The sequence below is a fragment of the Rhinolophus hipposideros genome (genome assembly GCF_964194185.1).
Source record: "Rhinolophus hipposideros genome assembly, chromosome: 14".
Classification (NCBI taxonomy): domain Eukaryota; kingdom Metazoa; phylum Chordata; class Mammalia; order Chiroptera; family Rhinolophidae; genus Rhinolophus; species Rhinolophus hipposideros.
Window position 1 is genome coordinate 38,816,725 of NC_138060.1, and position 25,668 is coordinate 38,842,392.

The 25,668-nt window shown below is 33.6% G+C and overlaps 1 protein-coding gene across 7 annotated transcripts in view; it reads right to left on the reverse strand.

Moving 5' to 3' along the window:
- The window catches only part of TBC1D5 (TBC1 domain family member 5), a 503,965-nt gene that overhangs the window by 295,918 nt on the left and 182,379 nt on the right, over positions 1–25,668 (reverse strand). For all 7 annotated transcript variants that reach the window (XM_081072580.1, XM_081072576.1, XM_081072581.1 and 4 more), the window contains one exon: positions 16,141–16,272. In XM_081072580.1, the coding sequence (XP_080928706.1) occupies positions 16,141–16,237 (97 nt within the window). In that variant the 5' untranslated portion in view covers positions 16,238–16,272. The remainder of the gene's footprint in view (positions 1–16,140; positions 16,273–25,668) is intronic.

The following is a 25,668-nucleotide window of genomic DNA, read 5'->3' on the forward strand; positions in this document are numbered from 1 at the left end:
ATCCAGCTAGGTCTTATTGTCAGGGAAACACGGTAATACCAAGTGTCACCCCAGCAGGGCACAGGCAGCAGTTAACCTTGGTCTGCAACAGAACCCCTCCCAAGAGGCCCCAGAACCAACACACCCAGTGACTAGCTGCAGACCACACCAGAGCACCACCCAAACACCTCCACAAATGACAAACCCAAAGGGCAGGCTGGGCAGACACCAGCATCCTGTTAAAGCAAGTAGGGTCAGCCCTGCACAACAGTTCCTACCTCCATTATAGTTACGGCCAGTCCTCACAACCAACCAGCCTGAGTGTCAATCGCTCCCATTAATGTGTCAACTGCAATCAAGGCTCAACTATAAGAGGAGAGTAAACCCAACCCATGAAAGGGATACACCTGGAGCACGTGGCTCAGGTGACCAGTGTCACTGGGCCCCACAGTACACCTACTACATAAGGCCACTGTACTAAGACGGGAAGACATAATAGCCCTACTTAATACATAGAAACAAATACAGGGAAAGAGCCAAAATGGAGAGACAAAGAAACATGTCCCAAATGAAAATATAAAACAAAGCTCAAGAAAAAGAACTGTAACAAAATGGAGACAAATAATCTATCAGATGCAGAGTTCAAAACACCGTTTACAAGGATGCTCAATGACCTCAGTGAAAACTTCAACAAAGAGATAAGAAACACAAAAATGAAGACAGAAAAACATAAAATGGCAATTCTCAAACCAAAATTCATTGGAGGAAATTCAACAGCAGATGTGAACAGCCAGAAGAATAATCAGTGAATTCAGTTATAAATCAACTGAGATTATTTAATCTGAGGGGTAGAAAAGGAATAGAGCAGAGATAAATAAAAAAGAGTGTAGAAAATGAACAGAATCAATAAAAAAAATCGGTTCTTTGAAAAGGTAACAAAATTAATAAACCTTTAGCTAGACTGACATAGAAAAAAACACTAAGATCAGAAATGAAAGGGGCTTGCCCTCAACATTACAAAAATAGAAAGGATTATACAAAATACTATGTTGTACGCCAACAAATTAGATAATCTGAATTAAATGAACAGATTCCAAGAAACGCATAAATTGTCAAAACTGACTCAAAAATAAAGAGAAAAATAAAAACTGACCTGTAAGATGTAAAGAGATTTGATCGGCAATCAAAAAACTCCCAATATAAAGTCCAGGACTAAATGACTTCACTGGTAATTCTGCCAAGTATTAATTAACATCACTCCTCAAACTCTTCCAAATGCTAGAAGAGGAGAAAGCACTATCTATGAGGCCAGCACCACCCTGATACCAAGTGAGATAAAGATATTATAAGACAACTATAGGTCAATATCCCTTATGAACATATGTACAAAAATCCTCAACAAAATACTAGTAGGCCAAATTTAGCAGCATTTTAAGAGGCTTATATGTCATGGCAAAGTGGGGTTTATCCTAGGAACGCAAAGGTGGTTCAGTATACGAATACCGATCAATTTAATACAAAACATTAATAAAGAAAAAAACAACATGACTGTTTCATTTGATGCAGAAAAAGCTTTTGAGAAAATCCAATATACTTTTCTAATAAAAACACTCAACAAACCAGAAATGGAAGAGAAATTCCTCAACATAAAAAGGGGGATTTATGAAAAACTCATAGCTAATATCAATTAATGGTGAAAAACTGAAAGCTTTTCCCCTAAAATCACAAACAAGACACCACTTCTATTCAGTATTGTACTAGAAGTTATAGCCAGAGTAATTAGGTAAGTAAAAGAAAAGGCATCCAAATTTAAAAGAAGTAAAATTATCTTTCTTAAACGCAGGCATGATTTTATACAAAGAAAATACTAAATACACCCACATACGCACACACATTCACAAATTAGCTAATAAACGAATGCAGCGAAGCTGCAGGAGAGATCAAAACACAAAAATCAGTGTATTTGTTTATACTAGCACAGTTGTAATCTAGCAAAATTTAGTGAGTACATTAAGGAGTCATAAGAAAAAGACTTTTTGACAAGATGTCTCTAAATTCATGTGAAGAAACACTCTTGGTTTAATAGTCCCAATGCTATCAAGCCCCATTTTTAGGACACGCTATTTAAAGAAAATTTTGGAAAAAGGAACATCCTGTTATCTCTTCACACGTCCATTACCTACACTTATTTTCATGACACAGTATGGTTATTCTAAAACAGGGATCAAGAAACTATATAGATCATGGGCTAAACTGGCTGACCTTCTATTTTGATAAATAGTGTTTAATTGAAACACATCCACAGGCATTAGTTTACATTTTGTCTATGATTGCTTTCAGGCTAAAATGGCGTGGCCTGCAAACCTGAAATATTTGCTATCTGGACCTTGAAGAAAAAAACTGGCAACTTCAGTTTTAAAAAGTTACCCCGCATAAAAATTGAACTCAGATTGGCATCTGATGGGTATAACTAAGACTTTTTTACACTCTCAACTTTACTTAACTACACCTATTCAAAATCAAAGAAAAAACCCAAAAGTATCGCTGAGTTAATGTCGAATGATTGAGAATATTTCCAATCTAAAATCAAGGATTGGTCATACAAAAAAGGGCTTTGCTAACTAATTAAAGAGAGATGCTTTAAAAAATAATTGTTAAATGAAGGATGAGATTGGTAGAAGGTAATGCTCATGAGAAAGACCATCCAAAGGACTCAATTCATAAAAGGATTCAGTCTATTTCAGGAGTGAGACAGAGAACTATTATAAACTAAAAACTTTTGAGTTAACTTAATTGAGAGATGCAAGCAGAGAGTATAGCACATTTTTTTCCTTTTCATAATTTGTCATTTCAAGAATCCCTAGTCTTTAGCACACGGCACATTTCAAAAAAAACTAAACACGTGCTCTATATTAAACTGGCATGATGAATTAATGGACAAGGTATGGTATCACTTGGAGAAATAAAAATCAATGAAAGAGGAACTCCAGGGTTTTTATTTATTTATGTATTTAATTAATAAACTTTATTTATGGAGCTGTTTTAAGTGTTTTAAAAAATTGAGCAGAAAGTAAAGAGTTCCCTCCCACATATTCACCCTCCATGCCGACCCTCATCTAGTTTCCCCTTAGTATTCACAGCTTGCATTAGCTGGTACATTGGTTACACTGATGCATCGATAGTGATAAACTATTAACTAAAGTCCGAAGTTTACTTTAGGGTTTACTCTTGTGCTGCACATTCTATGAGTTTTGACAAATGTATGATGCCATACGCCCACCATTACAGTATCATACAGAATAGTGTCACCGGCCTAAAGATTCCCGTTCCCACACCTATTTATCCCCCCCCCCCGCACCCCACACCCGGGGACCAGCACTGATCTTTTTAGTGCCTCCAGAGTTTTGCCTCTTACAGAATATCATATCATTGTATCACTTATGTAGCCTTTCCAGATTGGCTGCTTTACTGAGCAATACGCATAAAGGTTCCTCCTTGTCCTTCTGTGGCTTGATATCTCATTTATTTTTATCATTCAATAACAATTCCATTGTATACATGTACCACAGTCTGTTTATCCATTCACTTACTGAAGGACATTTTGGTTGCTTCCAAGTTGGGCAATGAATAAAGCTGATATAAACACTGTGTGTACGTTTATGTGTGGATATAAGTTTTCAATTCATTTGGGCAAATACAAAAGAATGCAAATGCTCGATCATATGGTAATAGTATGCTTAGTTAATTTAAAAATGCCAAACTGTCTTCCAAAGAGGCTGTACCTTTTTGCATTCCCACCAGCAGTGACTGAGAGTTCCTGTTGCTCCACATCCTCGGTGGCATTTAAAATTGTCAGTGTTTTGGGTCTTAGTCATTCTAATACGTGTGTAGTGGTATCCCATTTTAATTGGCTATTTTCTAATGACCTTTGCTGTGGAAAATCTTTTCCTATGTTTATTTGTCACCTATGTATCTTCTTCAGTGAGTTTTCCATTCAGATATATCGCCCACTTTTGAATTGGGTTATTTGTTTTCTGATTGTTGAATTATAAAAATTATCTGTATATTTTAAATACCAGGCCTTTATCAGACATGTTTTGCAAAGATTTTTCTCCCAGTGTGGCTTGTCTTTCACCCTCTTAACGTGTCTTTCAAAGAGAAAAACGTTTTACCTTTCATAGAGTCCAAACTTATCAATTTTTTTCTTTCATGAATCATGCTTTTGAAACTAAAACTAAAATGTCATTGCCAAACACAAAGTCACTAAGATTTTCTCTTATTTCATCTTCTAGGAATTTTATAATTTTGCATTTTACATTTAGGTTTACAATCCACCTTGAGTTAATTTTTGTGAAAGGTATAAAATCTATATGTAGATTTCATTTTTTTTTTGTTTTGTTTTGTTTTTGCATGAGAATATCTAGTTGTTCCAGCACCATTTGTTGAAAACTATCCTTTCTGCACTGAATTGCCTTTGCTCCTTCATCAAGATCACGTAACTGTAATTATATGAGTCTATTTCTGGGCTCTCTATTCTCAAATCAGGTAGTGTCAGTCTTCTTACTTGGCTCTCCTTCAATGTTGTGTTGACTATTCTGGTTGGGTCTTCAATTTTAATAGAGAATTCCTGTCTAGTCACACTGGAAAGTGACTGAATAAATGCATAAAACCAGGCCGTGAAGGCCTTTTAAAGCTTACTCTAAAACTTCACTTAATTTAAGAAAACACAGGCTGTTATGTAGGCCTGGGACTGTGCTTCTGAAATGCTATAACCCTGACACATGCAGTTGAACCAATCCTCAGACCTGACATGGTTTAAACACTTTGAGGGCATATTATGTTATGTCAAGAGGTTTTAGGCAATTTGTTATTCTCAAAATAGATGGAGAGCTAAGAATGAAGACCACATAAAGTAAGATTTGGAAGAAAGCAATTAACTTCTTATATTTGGCTTTCTTTGATAAAACAAATCAATGCCTCTTTAAAATCTATTTCATTTTAAAGATCAAGTATTTAAAAATCAGATTCTGGTTACTCTTCTAGATTTCTCTACATAGGCTAAAGATCAAAACAGAATTTAGAGACCAGGTATAATGAGGATTAAATTAGGGCCAAATTAGAACTGCTTATTGTAGTGTATATAGCAACTAACTAACAGGAAGTTTACCCATACTAAACTCAAAATGCTAATTAAAGAATTACCTAAACTAATTTTCTACTGTTGCTAAGAAGGTTGTTCCTCTAGTAAATCACCCTATTATGACTCACCTTATCTATGAACAACCTGGTAGAATGAACTCAAAATTTGGGGTATACAATGAAAGCCAATGGGGGAACTGAGCAAAAACAGTGTTGAAAGACTAAATATATTACTATGAACCTCTTTTCTAGATGTGAGAGATATAGTTATTTTTTCAAAGTCTGCGGATTCCCTAAACTTCTTCCATTTTACACTTAAATATTTATTTCCTAATTACTCTTATAACTGCTTCCTTTTTTCACTTGCAACTTTACAAATTTTTGTCATTAACCAAAGGAGGGAAGGGGAAAGAAGAAGAAAGCTATGTAAACTTAAATAAACTAATAAAATTAGGCAAAAAAGATTATCAAATTAATTTTTAGAGTATTGTATTATCTGGATTGCATTTATCTCCCCCTTCCACATAAAGTCTCCACTTGATTACATGATAACAAATCTGTCTCATTTTTATAGAGAACAAATCTTACTAACTGTAACTTGGCTGACAATTTATCTCCTTCTGCTTACTCTGCATACACAGAAACAGAAATGTAACCATTTATTCTTTTCTGGACTTTCTGATCCCAACAGAGAGTAGATAGGGTAGAAGAAGAGCTTTTTCACCAGCTAGTAAAGTGAATTCTTAGGTAAGAAATATCCATATTAAAATACAAAACAACAGCCACCATGAGAATCAAATTATTTTGCTTCCTACCCTTTTCATATTCTACACCATTATGTTCCCCTCCATTAGGGTGATTAATTAGAAATGACTTATTTTATGATTTTCAAAAATTAGAATATTATTGCAGTATTAAGCAAAACCCAGATAAAATCGAACACAAATTTTTCCAAAATCTGTGTTCCGTTCCTTAACTACCACTAAAAGTTTCCAATACTATTTACAACAATGATAAATGGGACATGTATTGGTAAGTACCAAGAAAAGAATTTTTTTATTTACAATCTTGCAAGCTTAGCTTTCTGGCTTTGTACTTTCTCTTCTGTAACTTTCTACCGCGAAGCTTTTCCACAAAATCACTCAGTCCATTAAAAGTTTCTTTCTTTCTGTTATAAGGAGCCAAGAATGCATTATTACATTTTTCTATGTGAAGTATGCTATTAAATAATAGCTTGTACACTAATTAAGCAAATGTAATTGTGAGAACACATTGACATTGTTAAAGTAAATTACTCAATTTGTTAATAGTTTCATTTCAAGTGACCTTAATTGTATTAATTGTGATACTAGCAAATTAAATTGAAGAGCATTAAATACATTGTTCTAATATGTCCTATAGGAGCAAATTTTCCATTACATCAGCAAAGGGAAAATAATGATTATATGTCCCCCACCAAAAGTCTCACATATCCACACACAGTGGGTCAAACAGAAAAGGTCTCACTAAACTGCATTTACTATTACTATTTTAATATTGGTAGCATGGTATAAAATAGACCGTATAGAAGTAACTGGGTTTTAGATAAATGGCTAATTTTAGGGCATCCTTTTATCTCAGATTAGGCAGAAATGACTTCACCATTACAAACAGTTAAAATATTGAGAATGAGGAAACAAAGATTGGTATGAAAATAAACTTTAAAAACACTACGACTTTGTGTCAATCAGGCATTATTTACTAGATGCCTAATATCAAGTCATAAGGATATATGTTAAAAAAAAAAAAGTATGGCCCTCATTCTTGAGAAAAAGCTACGAGTTCAACAGAGATAACAACACAGTTTATTAACTGACTTTAGCATAAAATCTACACTCTTCAGCTTGACGTAAAAAATCCTCATGTTCTGGCCCATCAGTAGGCCCGTTCTGTGCACCCCGGTAGTGCCCCAGCCACAACGACTTCCTTCAGTTCTCAAATATAACAAGTCAATTCCTAGCCTAGGTATTTTCTCTGCAGGAACTCTTTCCTTTTGAGGGACTGGTATTTCTTCCTGTCTCTCTCTTTCTGTCTTTCACCATCTTCGCATGCCTGGCTCCTTCTCTGTCATTCACTTCTGGCTGATGTATCACCTTCTCAGAGAGGTATTACATGAAAATCTAAATTATACACCCAGTCACTCTTTGTAACATTACCCTATTTTAACTCTTTGCCTAGTGTTTATCACTTTCTTACATTTTTTCTTATTTCTGTACTTTCATTTTTTTTTACTGTCTCTTTCAGGCCAAAATATGAATTCCATCAAAAGAAAGCCCTTGGTCTACTTGTATAATAGTCTAACCTCAGATATAAGATGATCAACAAATATTTTTGAATGAATAAATGAACATCAGGTCTGTGGACGGCAGGCCTTACTATCTGTGATAAAATACTTATGCCTAGGGTTTCCAGGTGGGAATTCCCGCCTGTTCTCAGGAATTTTTTCCAGCTTTCCAGTTCCCGAATCCCGAGATATAAACTGTTTTCTGTTCTTCACAGTGTATCATTTCCACAAAGTGAGGGGTTATACTACCAACCACCTGGGTTCAAGGAGCCTATTTTCCCAATTTCCTGAGCAACTTTTCTCGGGATTCGGGAACAGGAAAGCGGAAAAAAAACTGAGAAAGGGCAGGAATTCCCACCTGGAAACCCTATATATGCCTCTATGATCTCTGTTTATTCATCGAGTATCACTGAAATTTCTCAATCATTATGCCAAGATGGCTGATTGAAAAATCTGTTAAATTCAATAAAATGGATCTATTCACAAGTCTAATTAAAGATTCAAACTGATAGCAATGTTCTATGCTTAGTCAAAATTAGTCATATTCTATTAAAATTGTCACTAAACAAAAATTCTAGGAAGTCAATGGCCATTAAGTTTCTCTACATTTGGAAAAAGTAGAAAGAAGGAAGGAAGAGAAAGGAGAATTATTATTTAAGTACATATATTCTCCATAATGTAAACGATTATTTGGCTGACACAATGCCATATATGTGACAGTGAGTAAAAGTAAATTCTCACTATTTTATCTGTTGGTAAATCAAGACTAGTGGGTGGTTTCTCTGACTAAAACTAAATAGATTTTTAAGTTTGGGAAAGACAACCACTGTAATTTATAGGAATACAATAATTACAAAATGGTAGATATCAGATCATTTCCAAAGACTCAAGTAAACTACATTTTTAATACTGGAAATGTAATGAAAGAAAATGACCATTTAAAGTAAATAACTTGAGATATTACAATTTTTGTGATCTATTAGCTTCTTAATTTCTTCCATTTAAAACACTCAGATTTTCCTAAAATGTAAAAATAAAACAGCTTGAAGCTAACATAATGTTTCTTCCCTTGTGTTTTCCTATATTCCTCATATGGGATTCCTTCTCATGAAATTCAAGGAGCAATGTAGTCAAACTCCAGAGTAAAGTACAAGCAATATGAACAAAGATTTCTTATTTCAAAACATCTATTTGACTAACAAGTAAGCCCTCTTTACAGTACAAGTATAGTGATGATAAACCAATTTAACTTATTTTATATTCTTACGAAATACAAGTTAAGAATAAAAAATACTAGAGCTCAGAATAATCATATATCAATAAAGCAATGTGCATTCTCAAAGCTTTTGGTGAAGACATCTTTTAAGAACAGAACAATGTCAGAGAACACCCACAGCAAAACCTACATTTACAAACATGAAGAAGAGAAATCATAAAAATGTCACAACAAAGCAGATGTCTCTTTTTTACCACAAATTACATATATAATTTCTAACTGTTAAAATATGCTAAAGTAGATACCAAGATCTGCCAGTATAATACAGATTAAAATTCTGCATTAAATTGACTTTTCTGTCCTCGCTATTTAAAAAGATCATTGGCATACATAATAAAAACTTGTTTAAATCCCCTGAAGTGAAACACACACAATGGGCTTTACTTAAGTCTATAAGGAAATTTATAAATATCCGAGTATAATGATATCAAAATGTTAAAAACAAACAAACCACTATTAAACGTGAAGAGAATTTTACCAAAATACACAAGCTATATTAAAAAATACTCCTGGATGTTTTATTATATAGCTGAATTTTATGCAGCAAAGTAGGAAGACAATTTTAAGACATGAACTTGGAAAAAATAGGTCTTTAGATACTTCCACTAAAGGAAATACAGAGGAGTGATTGAAGAGGTCCTGGATTGTTTTCCCAAAATAAGGTTTAAATCTTTCCTTACATCCCCCACATCCTCCTTTGATATTCAGTTCTTCTCTCTGATTGGGTAAGATCAAAGTAAGAAAGCCTGTAATCCTTTATAACCAGTAGTTTCGGTAGATACAGTTTTTAAAATTGGTTAATGCTATGACAGGAGTTAGGAGAAGCACAAGCGAGGTAGAGAATTATATTTGTAAGGGACTAATTATTCATTTCACTACTAAACCATGGGGGAGAAATCTGTTTTAATATGTAAATGAATAAAAAGGAGCTGCAACATGTGAGAAGCCAAGTGATAATTTTGATACACTCTTCTAAGCCATGTGAGCTCAGAGTTTTGGGTATCTCATTATCTAAACATTCCAAACTCTGGCTCTACCGTCTTTTCTGGCCCCACTAATAATGAGCAGAAAACAACTAGTATAATTCTTTGATAAGAAATCCACTTCACCTAAGTGGGTTTCCTTCATTTTTGTTTTTCTAAAGTTTTAACATTGTCACTTTAAATACATGTATTTAGCTCTAGTTATGCCTGGATCCAACCAACCAAACCCATCATTATAAAACCTCCCATTTTTGGTGATGCCAGAATTTTATACAGGCTGACCAAGCATGGTGCGAAAATCTTAAGGTATGGCTATTCCTTTGCAGACCAACTTTGCCCAAGGGCGTAGTGCTGATGATTTTTGCAGAGCTGTTTCTGTCTGCCACCAGGGCCAGCAGTGAGGGCCCTTGTTTCTAGGACACTGGGAACAATCAATATCCAGGCACAGCCACAAGGTGACTCTTCACACAACCCCAACTCTAAAGTAATTCTAAAGGAGCCTATTTCTTCAAGCAAATAAAGGGAACTGCCAAGCTAACAGAAAACTTTAAATAAAACAAAAAACAAGATACAATTAATAAGGAATGGGCAACTCAATGAAAAAAAGGATTAGAATTGAAACCAGAAGACTTTCTCTTTTTTAATTCGGAGGGTCTATATTTTACCAACAGTAAACTCATTGTTATTGTTAAAATGTACAACTTGCTAAATCTCAATTCACTGTATAAGAACATAAAATACACATATAATCACCTAAATCGAATATTAAAAAGTTGAACCTTCCTCACCATTTAAATATTTATCATTGATATTTAACCACTATCTTTTTATGTTAATTCTGAATCAGATTTTGAATTCACTTACATCCACTCAATTGAGTTAGTAGTATCTTGAATGGCTTAACCACTAATTACAGATCATCAATACTCTTCCCATCACGAAATCACGTATCTTCTCCTTTTATACTCCTTAACCTATGCAATCCTTGAAGCATTGACCATTGGAAATTATGGAAACTCCCATATCTGCAGCTTCTATAATTTTAATGACCGTCTATGTTTCTCCTACTTTAGGGATTCTTCTAATGTTAAAATACTGCTCTTTCTATCCAATTTCTAATCATGGAGAATACCTATAAGTCAATTCTAAGTTCTTTCTCTTTCTTTGGATTTCTTATCTGTTTCATACTGTGAGCTGATATATCTGGAGAATGACTCTCAGATTTCCAACTCATGGCCTTGCAAACGGAAGTCTCTCATTTCCAACTTTCTTTCCAACAGTTTAATTTACAAGAACTGGGTATTGCATGCTGACTGATCTCTTATTTCACTTCCACCTATTGTCACACCACTTAAAGTCTGTTTTTAAAGAGACATTTAAAAACACCATCCATTTTTTTTATCCTTGTTACTGTCATTTAAGAACTTCTAAGTCACTCATTTATTTAATAATCTATCTTCAACAAAGCTACAGCTTTCCTTGATGTCTTTATAGCCTTACTTATAGTTATTCATCTATCTAAACTTCCTGTTTTCCTTGATATCTAGGGAGAATTTCTTTTTTTATTTAAAAAATACTTCTTGCAAAACTACATATGCACATATTAAAAAACTTAGTGGTTGCCAGAGGTTGAAGGGTGGGAAGGGGAGGGAGGGAGGGAGAACAAATGGAGCACAGAGGATTTTGTGAAAATACTTATGATACTTATAATGATGACTACATCCTTATATATTTGTCCAAACCCATAGAACGTATAATATCAATAGTGGATCCTAATGTAAACTATGGATTTTGGGGTGATTATAATGTGTCAATGTAAGTTCATCAATTGTTTCAAATCTACCAGTCTTGTGGGGGAAGTTAATAACAGCGGAGGCTATGGGCTATGCATGTGTGGGAATAGAGGTTACGTGGGAAATCTCTGTCACTTCCTCTTAATCTAGCTGTGAACCTGAATTTGTTCTAAAAAAATACATTTAAAACTAAAAAAATAAAAATAAATACTTCAGACCAAAACCGATCCAAATCAATGTAGATTTAAATTATTGCACAGAACTAATGAAGGTATTGAGCTGTTTTACTGGCTACCATTAAAGAATGCTTCATCGAATTAATATATTTATCAGACACGTACTCTGGGTGGTCAACATACAATATGATGTACAGGTGATGTGTTACAGAACTGTACACTTGAAACCTATGCAACTTTACTAACCATCGTTACCCAAATAAACTTTAATTAAAAATAAAAATTTATGTACTATTCCCATACCCCCTTCATGATGACTCCCATCACCATACTACTCTATACTTCATCTCTGCTAACTCCATCCCCTCCAAAACTTTCTACTCTACCCTCTTAGAACCCCATTCCATGATAGTAAATTTCCTTATATTCTCAAACCATCAGTGAATTCTTTCACCTCAACTTCCTTGCCTACTGATCTACCTGTCATACAACCCTGACAAAACCTCTGTCTGCTTTTCTTTTTGGCTAAATCCTAGGTGCTGAATTCTGCACCTAGGGCATAATTATACACATTTATAGCTTGTGCCACCTATAAATTATGATGTCTAATCTACGTTTGGCCCCCAATGTTATGTATTCTTTATCAACTCAATCTAACCTTTGTCACTCTCCACAAATTTTCAAATCCTTCATCTTATCACTCACTTTCAAAAAATTACCTCACACTAACTTATCAAAAAAGAGATTAAGACATCAAAGATATTTCATTGAACTTTCTGCCATTGAACTAATAAACTTACTGTGCCTAAACATCTTTTTTCCTTCTCTCCTATGATTACAATGAAAATAATGACCCTCTCTGTCTACAAATCCCTCCATCTTGCCTCTATACTGTATCTCCTCCAAATCTCCAAGACCATAGGACCCCTCTTCCATTGATTTTTAACTTTTTAAACATTACCATAACCATTTTTTTGAATCTTTAGCAAGACAGCCATGGACATCATGGTCAAGAGTTTGGATTTTATTATTAGTGCAATGGCAAACCACTGAAGACCTAAAAGCCAGGAAAGGGAGATTTTTTTTTTTTCATCCCTAAGATGACTACAGCCAATTTGACCAGGGGTAGGGTTTAAAGTAAACAGGATCATTCAGACAGCACCCTGTACTTTGGCTAGGTATCTTCAGCAGAACAAATTCATTTTTTACTCAAATCTAAATTAATTTCTACTACGTGGAAAGCAATACAAAAGAGCCTAACCGGACCGCATCATTTTATTATACCAACTTCGATAAACTATTTTAATTGTTACCCATTTATTCATCAATAGAGCCAGGCACTCCTTTCTTGTTCTGAAACTCTGTGCTATTATAACAGAAATAAAGGAAGATTTGGAACAAAAATAAAATTACAAGAGGCAAAAATGGAGTAGAGACAGGATATTCTGAACATCTTGGATTTTTTTCAAGTAGGTTACTAAATATTTTATACACGAAGATAGAAAGAAAGCTTTGAAACTGATATATAAAAAGGCAATACATTAAGTCGTAATTATCTGAATACTATAAAAGCTGTAAGTAAGAAGGCATATAAAATTGAAGCAAAAACTCTAGCAATATGTAACAAAATGCTATTCTCTAAAGAGACCTAATAGAGGAAAATGTTCTTTCATCATGAGTAACATTCCAATCTCTTATAAGCTTGTGAAAACAACTAGTCATACCACAAATGTTATTTATTAATGGGTTAAGTTTCCCTTAATCTTGATATTGTTTTCAGTTTAAAATAAAATGATTACATTTTTCATTTAATTGATCATTAAATGTTACGTGCTAAGAATCATGAATAGTTGAACAAACATTTTTGCTTTTCTATGGTTTCAATTGTATTACAGGTAACGTAACGTAACGTGTATTACAAGTAATTATTAATTAATACCCTCTGTTCAAACATTTTGAAATCTAATGTGGTAATTTATGTTTATAACCAAATTTAATAGGTCACAGAGAAAATGTCATACTTTCTATGCTGTTCTCTATCTGAAAAAGCAATTCAAGCAATAAAAAGTTTAATTCACATGGAATGTATGCCCTAAGATTTTGCATATATATATTTTGCAAAATCTTAGGGCATATATTCCATGTGAATTAAACTTTTTTTTTCCCCTCACCCACTTTCCTCAACCATTCATGAAAATAACCAATGAAACACAATTTTCTGTCATTTCTATTATGTGGTTATTTTTGCCAATGCTTGCCAGAATCATTTAACTCAGTAATATATTGTTTCTTTATGAATGTTAAAATTCGGATTTGAGAAATTAAAGACTTATTTATTTATATAATCTAACAGGAATTACAAAAAATGACTTATATACAGGGAAACCACTGATTAATCCCAGTGTTTGACTACTTACAAAATGAATAACCTAGTTGCCACAAATTCCCTTGTGAGAAAAATTTGTAAAATGCTTCAACTACATGGAAAACCCCATGAAAGACATACATTAAAATAAACAAATATACTAGAAAGGTGATGATTTTTTGAGTAAATATGACAACCCCATTAAAATGCAACACTCGTTTTTCTGCAAAAAGGAACTCTACAAAGATCAAACAGATGCTTTATATAAAATATTTACATATACAATGCACAGAATCCACTACGGTTAGTAACCTTTATGGCTTTGAAGAACTAGATATTTACATATCTTTCTTTCTGCATGTGTGTGTGTGTGCGCTTATGTGTGTTTTGTATATATTTTTAACAGTTGACAGCTGTTTTAGAGCATACAGAGATGCCAAGCTGAATGAGGGTCTTGATTACTTCAAGATTAGCTATCTAAAGTTTCTATTCATTTTAAGTGTTGTTAGTTGGAAGAGTCATTAGTCACTTCCTTGTCTCATAGAACATCAGCATACATTTACATTGTTAATGAACATTTGGGGTAAATGAATTAATGGCACTTTTAAACATCAATTCAGTCCTAATAACTTTGTATGTCATAGAAATGCTAGGCTAGGATATAAACGAAAATCCTTTTCAGTAAAGGTAACTACTCATTCCTGCAACAATAAAGGATAAAATTAATTTAAAATGTTTTTTAACCAGTTTTTAAAAAAAAAAACGAAGTCTCAATATTTAATGAACTAGACCAAAGAAAAATATGTACTTAAAAAAAACCCCTGTGCTCTAAAATAAGCATATAAACCAGAAAATTTTGGTGAAACTATTTTATGTACTTATAACACAAGAACACATTCACTTTTAAAATACCCACTTATATAAGCGTTTGAAAAATAATTTGACTTATTTTAATTATGAATGCTTCTTGCAGTTATTATAATTAAGAAAAAACATCAGTAGGAAAGGTAGTATTATTCTTACCACTGAAATTTTCAAAATACTAAAACTGAAATGGGACACTAATAATTTTTCATATTACTTTTCATATTTCAAAACCTTAAAAAGCATTTTTGAGACATTTTTAAATAAAAGCAAATATAAAAATCACAAAAATAAGTTGTATGGCAAATTATATTATTTTTAAAACACACTCCATAAAATCAAGAGCTTGTGTACTAAAGAAACGGCCACTTTAAAGAATCATTTTTAAAATTCCCAAAACATGAGTTAATGGCAGACCTTTATATCAATATTTAAAAAAAATGTATTTGAAGTACACAAAACACATGTGAATTACTTTGACTAATTACGATTTTTAAAATAGATCTCATAACCCTGACATATGTGTTTCATGAGTAAAAAAGTACAAGGAGTTACCTGAGTCAATAAATCAACTTTATCAAATATTTAGTGAATTAGTTAAAAAGAAGAATAAGGCTTCAAGAATTCTCACAAACTGGTTTCCTTTTAAGACACTATATTATTACTAATATTGAGAAAATAATACAGAGTTCTGACACATACACATTTGATAAATTTTTACAGGGTACGTCCTCAATGCAATTTACCTTTTAACAATCTATCTTTTAACAATTCCAATGTATAGATCTTTAAAAGTATAAAACAAATTTCAATTATTTAAGAAAAACAGAAAGGAGAGTTGGGCAAGTCTTTTACCCTGAAATAAGCTCAACTTATCGGAGGGGGGAAAAATCCCTGCAAAATCAACACCAAAAGCTCAGACTTCTTTAAAAGAAGTTTGACAGAGGCCATTATGCATTTCAACATCCTTACCCTGAAGTAGTTGTTTAAGTTGATGGTTTTTAAAAAATGAATGACAGTGCATTAAACATTTGGCTAATGTTTCTATGTATAATTGAAAGTTGACCTTTTGTGGTATTCATTGGTGTCAGGGTTCTCTGTACCTATCCAGGGAAATGATCTTCAAAGTTGCCCTGCTCAGCTTCATCTAGAGAACTGAACATACACTGCAGGCAGAGCTAACCCAAGAGCTTCTACTAGGATTCCCAAGAACACCAGAATGTGTCTGCATACAAAACTCACCTCCAGTCTTGTTTGTATAACTCGACAAGGGGTCAATGCCCACTTCTTGTTCTTCTGGCTGCAGAGGATGTCTAGTTTCAGATACGGAATGATACATTGTGAGAACCGGACAATGTCACCAAAAGTGACTACCTGGGAGACGAAAAACAGAAAAAAATGATGAATATGTTTGATTTCTGCTATGTCTGAGACTAAATACAAGACTGAAATGATTAAATGGGCATTACAGATATTAACAAGATTTCTATAGACTCATGCGAGTGCTACCACACATCAGTAGGCATATGCAAAGAAACGAAAAAGTGGCACTAAATTTCCATTTCAACAATATCTCCCCAAATCTGAATTTTACTGGTAACCTTTACCTCAATGTTTAATCACATTTATTGTCAATAAAATGCATAAAAAGTTGAATTGTAAGTTAAATTGTCACATTTGTAACATACTTTTGTTTTACTGCCCAAATAATACACATTTACAATAGAAAGTTTCAAAACGTAGAAAATAAAGCAAAATGACATTATTCATAATTATATTAGCATTACTGCTATACATATCCCTTTTTGTCTTTGTTCTGGACATTTAAAATATGCATATTTTTAATGTGATCCATTGTGTTAAACATACTGATTATATAAATGATCGTATTTTCCTTCCCATAAAAAGTCTGTGTTATCACTTCTAGTGCATCCCTAGTATTCCATTATAGAGCTATTAACACTTTATGTAGCCAATTCCTTATGAGTAAACAATTAGGATGCTTTCAGTTATTCAATACTATAAATAGCCTCACAATGAGTATCTTGTCTTTGTGTCACATTCATGCTTATTGCCTTAGGATAAGTTCTTATAACTGTAATTGCTGGACCGAAACATATATTTTCTAAAAAAATAAGATTTTTTGATCAGTTTTTGGCAAATTGTGCTCTAGAAAGATTTGCATATAACGATTATTAGTCATAGACCTTCACTAACAACAGGGATGAGTAATTCCTTTTTTTTTTTTTGGATGAGTGCGACAGTCAGGTTTTGTATTGCATTTGCTTGATAACTAGTGAGATTACTGAGGACTTCATGTTTTCTTTGACATCTGTTTATTGTCTTTTGTGGATGAAGTTTATTATTATGATTGTCTTCATGATTTGTAAACATGCTTTAAATATTAAGGATATTAAACCTTTGTCAAATGATACACATATTTTTTCTCAGAGTGAGTCTGTCTTCAAAATATATGGTGATTTGTGATATAAGTAATTTTTTTCATTTTTATGCACCTCAATATATCTATATCTCCTTTATGGTTTCTGCTTCTGGTGTTATGCTTACAAAGGCAAGATTATATAAATAACCAATTACATTTTCTTTTATCATTTTGAATTCTCATTTCTATAAACAATTCTAATTTAAACAAAGATTTGTTTTTAATTAAATTACTTTTGAACTTCCAAGCTACATTAACAGAAGAGGAGGGTTAGGCAAAACTAACACTAGGGAAAGCAGACAACTTTTCTTGCCGACATACAGTAAGAATTTCTAAAGATATAAAACCTAAATCCATCCATCTAGACCAGGGGTGTCCAAACTTTTTTCAACGTTTTTCACCAAGGGCCCTATGTGGTAAAATACACAAACAGCCGGGTCACTCACTCGAGGTGAAGTACGTATTGCCTCATCTGGTTTATTTAAGTAAACTAAATATATTTTTGGAATTTGCTGCGGGTCAATTAACAATGAATCATGGGCCACAGTTGGCCCGCGGGCCGCAGTTTGGACTCCCCTGATCTAGACAGTTGTCAGTGTCTGCTTATGTGTGCAAATCACTCAAAATATATTGAATACTTACAATTGTTTTAAAAAAAAAGACCCAAAATAGAGTCACTTCTGCTAAGCCCCACATCAGCAAACCAAGACTTAATACCTAACCTAACTGCAGTTTCAGCTTCTCCCAGGAATGTAACCTTTAACCATTAGTCTACCTGAAATTACCTGGTTTGCACTAGTGAGGTACTCCCCTTACATCCATCATAGGTGGGTTACCTAAGTCTGAAACAGTATCTTTTCCCCTTCTACCTAAATAAGCCTTCCATTTTGTATAGCAACTTGGTCCCCTCAATTTGCAAGACGGGATGCTGTTCGATTCATGAGTCACTGAATAAAGCAAATTAGATCCTCAGTTTTACTCAGCTGAATTTTTGATATTTAATATGATACAGAAGGAACTGGGGAGAATACAATATATAGTACATCATAGCAAAATGGAGATGACCAGTAATATTATAAAACAGAATCTGATAAATTCCAATCAAATGAACAGATTAAGAAATAAAATCCTCTAATATGGAGAAATAAGGATCACCAAACTCAAATGTTTAATGGAGTCAAAGGCAAAAGGCATTATTAATTATAGTTAATATCTACTGATCAATGAATATATGCCAACAAACACCACTGCAAATGCTTCATATATACTCATCATTTCATTCTTCCAACAATGCTATGATGTATCTTTATCATCATTTGCATTTTACCAAAGACAACACTGAGGTATAGAGAGATGAAGTAATTTGCCTATCATCACACAATTAGTTAGGTGTGGAAGCCAGAATCTGTACCCATCCTGTTTGGCTCCAGAGCTCACATTCTTTACTCCTACACCACATTTGGCTCCCATTAGTCAACAAGACAAACAGACAAGGTATAAAACAAGGCTGTGTAAGAGGACAGGGTCTGTGAACAATTGGAACATCCTTATACTGCTTCAACTTTTTCAAGACAAGCTAGGAATCCAGAATTTTATGAGAAATCTCTTTACTTCGTAAGTGTTGGTAAATAATTAAAAAAAAAAAAACTATGTGTTACAGATTAAACACATTTCAAAATTGTATTTGGCCCATGGACAACGATTTTAATGTAAGATTCATATTCTCTCTATACTTTGTTATATTCTTAAAAATACAGAGTAAACATTTGCAAGTGCATATTCCAAGTTGACTGCCAGATTTCCTTAAGGTTTCTTTAATATCCTATACCATGTTTTCATACCATTACCTTAATTTCTAATTTTTATACTATACTTCCACTGTTACAGATTTCACATACCTAAATTATGTAAATAAGGGAAATTTATGTACTCTAAACTTTATGAGAAATAGACAAGTAACAAGAAAACTGATACCAAAGTATATTTTTAAAAGTACATAAAAAAACCTTTCTATAGCTAAAATAAAATACCTACATTATGATGATGTCCGTACATTCATTCAAGATGCTCAAAGCTACTTAACATCTTTTTGACTCCTTAGAGAAAGTTAGGTTTAAGAAGTCATTGATTTTAGCTTTAATATAAATCTTTAGAAATTGACAAGTCTATGGTAATACCCAATAACCAGAATACAAAATTTACCAAATACAACAGTCTACAACCATTCTATACAATCAGGCATCCACTATATTCTAATTTATTATGCCTATAAACTGAAACCGCATCACTGAAATGCTTTTATAATTAAAGCAAACCTGCTGAATAGTAATAGAGTTATTTTGAAGAAATGTTACAAAAAAAGTTTGGATAATGTTCTTACTTTTAATTATGGATTCAAATAATAATCTAGTTCAAAAGTAACTTATTAAGCAGGTGCTACTTTGTTTTTTGTTTGTTGTTTTGTTTTAAAAACAAAGGGCTATTTTAGCTTTCTAGAATACAAACAACACTCAAGTGTGTTGGTTACTGCTATTATAAAACTGCAATAGAATGATGCTTTCAAATGTAAAGCAATTTTCTTAAGAATTTTCCAATTTGTATCTGTTAGTAGACCAACAAGCAAATATGTTTGACTACTACAAAGCAGAATATCAAAGCTTTTTAAACAAATAAATATATTTATTTTATCAGTATGAATAAATAAAAATATGAATAAATATTTACCTATAAATATCAGATTATTAGAAAATATTTGATAAAAATTCAAATAAAGCATTAAGGAAACTTTGTTCTGAAAACTTTAAGATGACCACTATTGAAGTCAAAATGGCATAAACATTTTGAAACTCGTGATAGACCATTAGTTTATATTTATACTACAAACTCAGACTTCTATACTTGATATGCTTTAATCTGCTCTACATAGAATCTAGATATATAGAGAGAAAAATATACAATGACCAAAATGCAAAATGACTATTCAAACCCGACAGATTTCAGTTTTCCTCAATAATACCAACCTGTCTCTAGAATTTTCCTGGTTGACAAAAATGGTACTCAAAGAATTGTTTTAAATAACCTTATTTTTTTTCTAATGCAGAAAACACAAAAATATACCTTCCAAGACCTGGGAAAGCAGAGTACCCTTTCTTTTCTATACTTAGTATAAATAACAATTCCTGTCTCAAAAAACTCAAAACTGGTTGTCCAATAAGGTCTCACTGCTATCCTGGTTACAGGAGTTGACACCTTCTGCTGAAATTGCCCCGTAAACTCCAAGGCTACTAATCCTACTGACAGCTGTAATGGCTTCAGAAATCTGGTTCCTGCAGTATTAAATCTTAAGGTAAAACTAATGTGTCTAAAAGAAAGGAAGTCTTGTGAAACAGTTCATATTTAATGAAAGGGTAGAAGTTTAGCACTAAAGCTTAGAAAACAGTTTTACAGTATATTAATAAAATTTCAAAACAACATTATTTTTCATGTAAACTGAATACAAGCATTCTCTTACTGAAAATTTCAAATTATTAGCATTATACAGACAAAATACGTTAGCTGAAAAAATGGTCTCTTTTAAAACGGCATCATATAATCACAGCCTCTAGAAAAATAATTTATTCCCTCTGAATCTGAAGTTCTATGCATTTCAGCTTGTCTTCGTTCTTTCACTGTTTCTAATATACAGGCATAGAATTTGCATTCTGAATTGTGTCTTCTGAAGACATCCATATTCAGAAAGCTCATACAAGCATACTTCATTCATTTAAATTCTTGACTGATGGTAAACTTAAAAGCCTAACACTGAAATGACAGAGTAATATTACTTTACATAAAGATAGCTCCTGTAAGAAAAGCATATCAAAGCACTTAAATGAACTATTTCCAGAGCAAAATTATAGAAGGGGGAGAGGATATAGCATGAATAAGTATCTGTTACAGGTAGCATGCATTTACCATGATGGGTATGTAACCTAAAATACGACGTCTTGGCTATAAAAGCAGGAAACTTTGATAGAAGCTGTATTTTCATAATTAAGAGACAGAGTAATTGAACATTATCTATAGAACTGACAAAAAAAACCCACTTTTTTTATTTAGAAATGTTGGTAGCTTGAGGTAAATTTGATTGTGGAATAAAGATAATCTTAAAGTCTTAATTATAAGGGAGAGAAGGGGGTAGCAAAGGAGGAAGGAAAAAAAAGAAAGAGAAGCAGGGGGAGGGAGGGAGGAAGGGAAAAGGAGAAGAGAGAGGGAAAGAAGCAAAACAAAGAAAGAGAAAGAAATAAATTCCATTTTTAAATTCTGCCAATCTTTAATGCAACAGGGTTACAATGGACTTTAAATAAGGTAATTAAGTATTAAAATCAATCATCAGAATGTCTTAATATTTAATATTGGTTAGATTGTATATCAAAGTAGTTTTATTATTTATTTACTCCAAACCTTTCCAGAATACTTCATCTGACAACAGGGGGTCTGTTTCTCACAAGATAAATGCATTTACAATGCCAAATAAATTATATATAAAAGCATTTGTCTTAATACATGTCATTCAATATTAAATATCACCCATTGGTAAAATCCTGAAACCACACAACTGTACTATTAAAATAGGTATAGAACTACAATAAGGGTCTACATACTAAGAATAAAGATCAAAAGACAATTAAAACAAATTGAATCCTTACAATTTCCAGGCTATCAGAATAAGATGATAAGGGTAAACAATCCACTGTAAAATTACTAGATTCATAAACAATACACATAATCAGAAATATGTAGAATATTAATATATAAAAGGTTCACAGGTGGGCTTAAATATTTTATACTACAGAATAAGAATATACTTGGCTTTTCAATATTCAAACGCTAGAAAGTAGCAGTTGTTACCCTATAAACCAAGAGAAAATCAATCATTAAAAAGAGTGAAAGTGGCCTAACAAAAAGCTTTCCACAGTGTAGCCTCATATGGTTTCAGAGTTCTCCTAAACAGATGGTCAAGATGCAAAAAACTGGGAAAGTAGCTCAGTTTAGTAACCAAACCTTTTGTTATTATACAGTCATGAAAATACTATTTCCCATTGTTACTCCCCCCTACTTTAAATTCTGACTGTCACCTCTATCTGTTGGGCTATGAAGTCAGATTTTCATAAAATCAAGGTAACCATAAGAAACGATTAGGAATGCAGAAAGAATGAGCAATATTTGAAAAGAAAAAACATAGTAACTTGAAAATATTTGAAAAAACAATAATAACATAAATTGGCCAATTATATTAAACTGATAATGATACTAAGAATAAGAAAAATAAATAAATGGCTACTCTTCACATAAGTATCAGATCAAGTCAAATACTCTGTCAAAAACAAACAAAAAACTTCCCTTTGGTGTGAACCTGGGGAGGCCTGAGGTATTTTCAGAAGCATACGACAAACTATAGGGAGACCTTTCTAAAAGTCCATGTACATCTGACATTTATTCCTTGGCTATTAGTAAGTGGTAGAGCTGGAAAACCCAAAGAAACTTTATTAAAGATAGTACTTTTAATTTAATGATAATAATAATATTAATAACAAAAACATAGCCTTTATTAGGTAGTAGGCACTGTGTAGGCACTTTCACAGATAAAGTCATTGAAACCTCACAACTCTGTGTGGTAGAGGCTATCATCCCGGTTTATGGTAAGGAAACCAGAGAAGTTAAACAACTTATTCAAGGTCACACAGTTAGTGGCAAAACCACCTCAAATGACTTAACAATGACTTAATAAATGTCGTAAGAAAAATGAAACCAGGATTTTTATAGGATAAAGTGTTTACTATTACGTTAAGTACAATGTAATGCAAAGCATTCTAGTTCACCTTTCTCCCATGCAAGTGTTTTTCAAAATCTTGGATTAAAAATGTAACAGGCCCTTTCTACTTGCAAGGTATATGTGCCTTCCCAAATCACCATCTGAGAGTATGTGCGTTATCTAGTGAGAAAAAAAAATGACAAAGAAGCTGTGCATGCAGACATAATTTGTATGTGCCTCAGCAAAATTAGAAGTCATGTATAAGACACAATGGACCTTTGGAGTCACCATCAGATAGCCCAAACTGTGAAAACTGTCCATGATTTAATCCCCATATGCTGTAGATTCCCATTACACCAACACTCTAGTACCACGTGACATCACCGAGGGAAGGCCAAGAGGTAAGAAGCAGCCCCTGCTCCTGTCCAGTCAAAGCGGCTAACATATTACACAAAAACGTTGACACTTTCCTCCCTCCGTCGTTTGATTCGTACCTCTCCTGCTCCTCATGAGGCCTTCCCTAGTCACTTTTGGAAGTCCTATACATCACTTGAACACCCACCTTCTCCTTTGCAGACCAGTACCAGAAGTAATTTCTGCCTGCCATTCAGAGCAGTATTTCCCTGACAGATATACCACAGGAACCCTCATGACAAAATCAAGCAATAAATGCCAATAGTTAGAACATGAGGTACTAAGTTTGTTCTACCTTTCTCTCTACAGCATTAGGATAGTCATAGAGAAAACATATGTAATGGGAGACTGCAGTAGAAAGTGAAGAGTTTTGATTCAAGTATTGGCTTCACCCCTGGAATATGATCACTCCTAATACCCTAGTCCCAGCCTTCATCTCTCACCGAAACTCTTGCAATACCCTCTTAATTGGTCTCCCAGCTTCCATTCTTCCTTGCTGTGGTAAACACTCCTGATTGCCTTCCCAACAAAATACAAATTTTGTTCATGCCACGTGTTCCTGAAGAGGTACCCAGGGGATGAGTCCTAATTGGTCTAAGCCAATCATGATGGTCTCAGTTTCTTGTATCAGATTGGTTGGAACGAACCATTCAATGTGAATGGAAGTTGCCCAGGGGCTTCTAGAGGTTTTTCTCAATTACAAAGATGTATACTCTTAATTGCAACCCTAGATTTACCTTACTTCTAGCCTTCTTGTATATGTAATAATAGAATCCTTACTGGAGAACTCAATTGAGATTTTCTATTCCTGCCAGCTGACATCAGCCTAACGTAGCCACCTCCTACAATCTATTATCACATAACATCCAATGTGATTTTTTTCATTGCAAATCATTTCTCAACATACTTAGCATAAAATCCAAACTCTGCTGAGAGGCCCTAAATCCAGGCCCATGCTAAATACACCCTCTGATCCTACTCTCAGTGTGCTTGGCCACACAGGACTTCTATTCCCTTAAAAAAAGTACATCCCATTTCCACTTCAGGTCTTTGCAGTCCCGTTTCCTTAGCTGAGAACACTATGCCCCTTAATATCATTGAGATTCTCGTTCAAATTCAGGTCAGCGCAGAAAGCTTTTTCAGGAGCCTATGCAATCTACTAGCAAAGCACAAGATTCTACCTTCAAAATAAAATCAAGAATCAGACCATAATGTACCACAATCACCTGACCCAGGTCACTGCCAACCCTATTTAATTGCCTTCAATAGGTCTCCCTGTTTTCAACATGGCCATCTCCTGTCCATTTACTCACAGCAGCCTGAGTGATCCATTTAAAATTTAACTTAGCTCATATCTCACCTCTGCTCAATGGCTTCTCATCTCACTCAGACTAAAATACAACACCTTCACAAAACTATACAGAATCTTGCCCCCAGATACTGTTTTGATTTTTAATCCTCCAGTTTCTCTTGCCACTCAAGCCCTCCAACCTAACGGCCTCTTCATCGCCCCTCAAATGGGCCAAGCCAGTTCTCGCTACAGGGGGCCTTTGTACTTTCCTCAGTTCCAAAACACTTTCTCAGATGTCCACATGGCTCTCTCCCCACTGCCTCTGTGAGCTCACCCATGACCACAGGACCATACTCGGCATACACCCTCCCCTACTCTTCATTCCATTACCCACCTGTATTTTTCTTATAACATTTATCTCTACTTAACATATTACCACATGTTACATATTACATCACCCTTCTATAATCAGTTCTATGAATGCAAAAGCTTTATTTTATTCACTACTACATCTCCCATATCTGTAAAATACACTTTTATTTTTATTATGGCCTTCCTGATAATAGTTTGAAAGAGTCCAAAAAAGTATAATAAGAGGAAACCTAATTGAATCCCAGTCAGTTATTAATTTAAATCAGTTTTTCAAGAATTCCTAGGTGCATGCTAGGGATATATATTAGCACAAAATAAATGCTAAAGAGATTAGAATTAAAGATATTTGAGAAAACAGATCCCATAACACAGGCTAGAAATTAGGTAATTAAGATCTTCTAATAATAATTACTTTAAAGAGGTAAGGACCGGTCCCTCTAGGTGAGAGTCAGCATG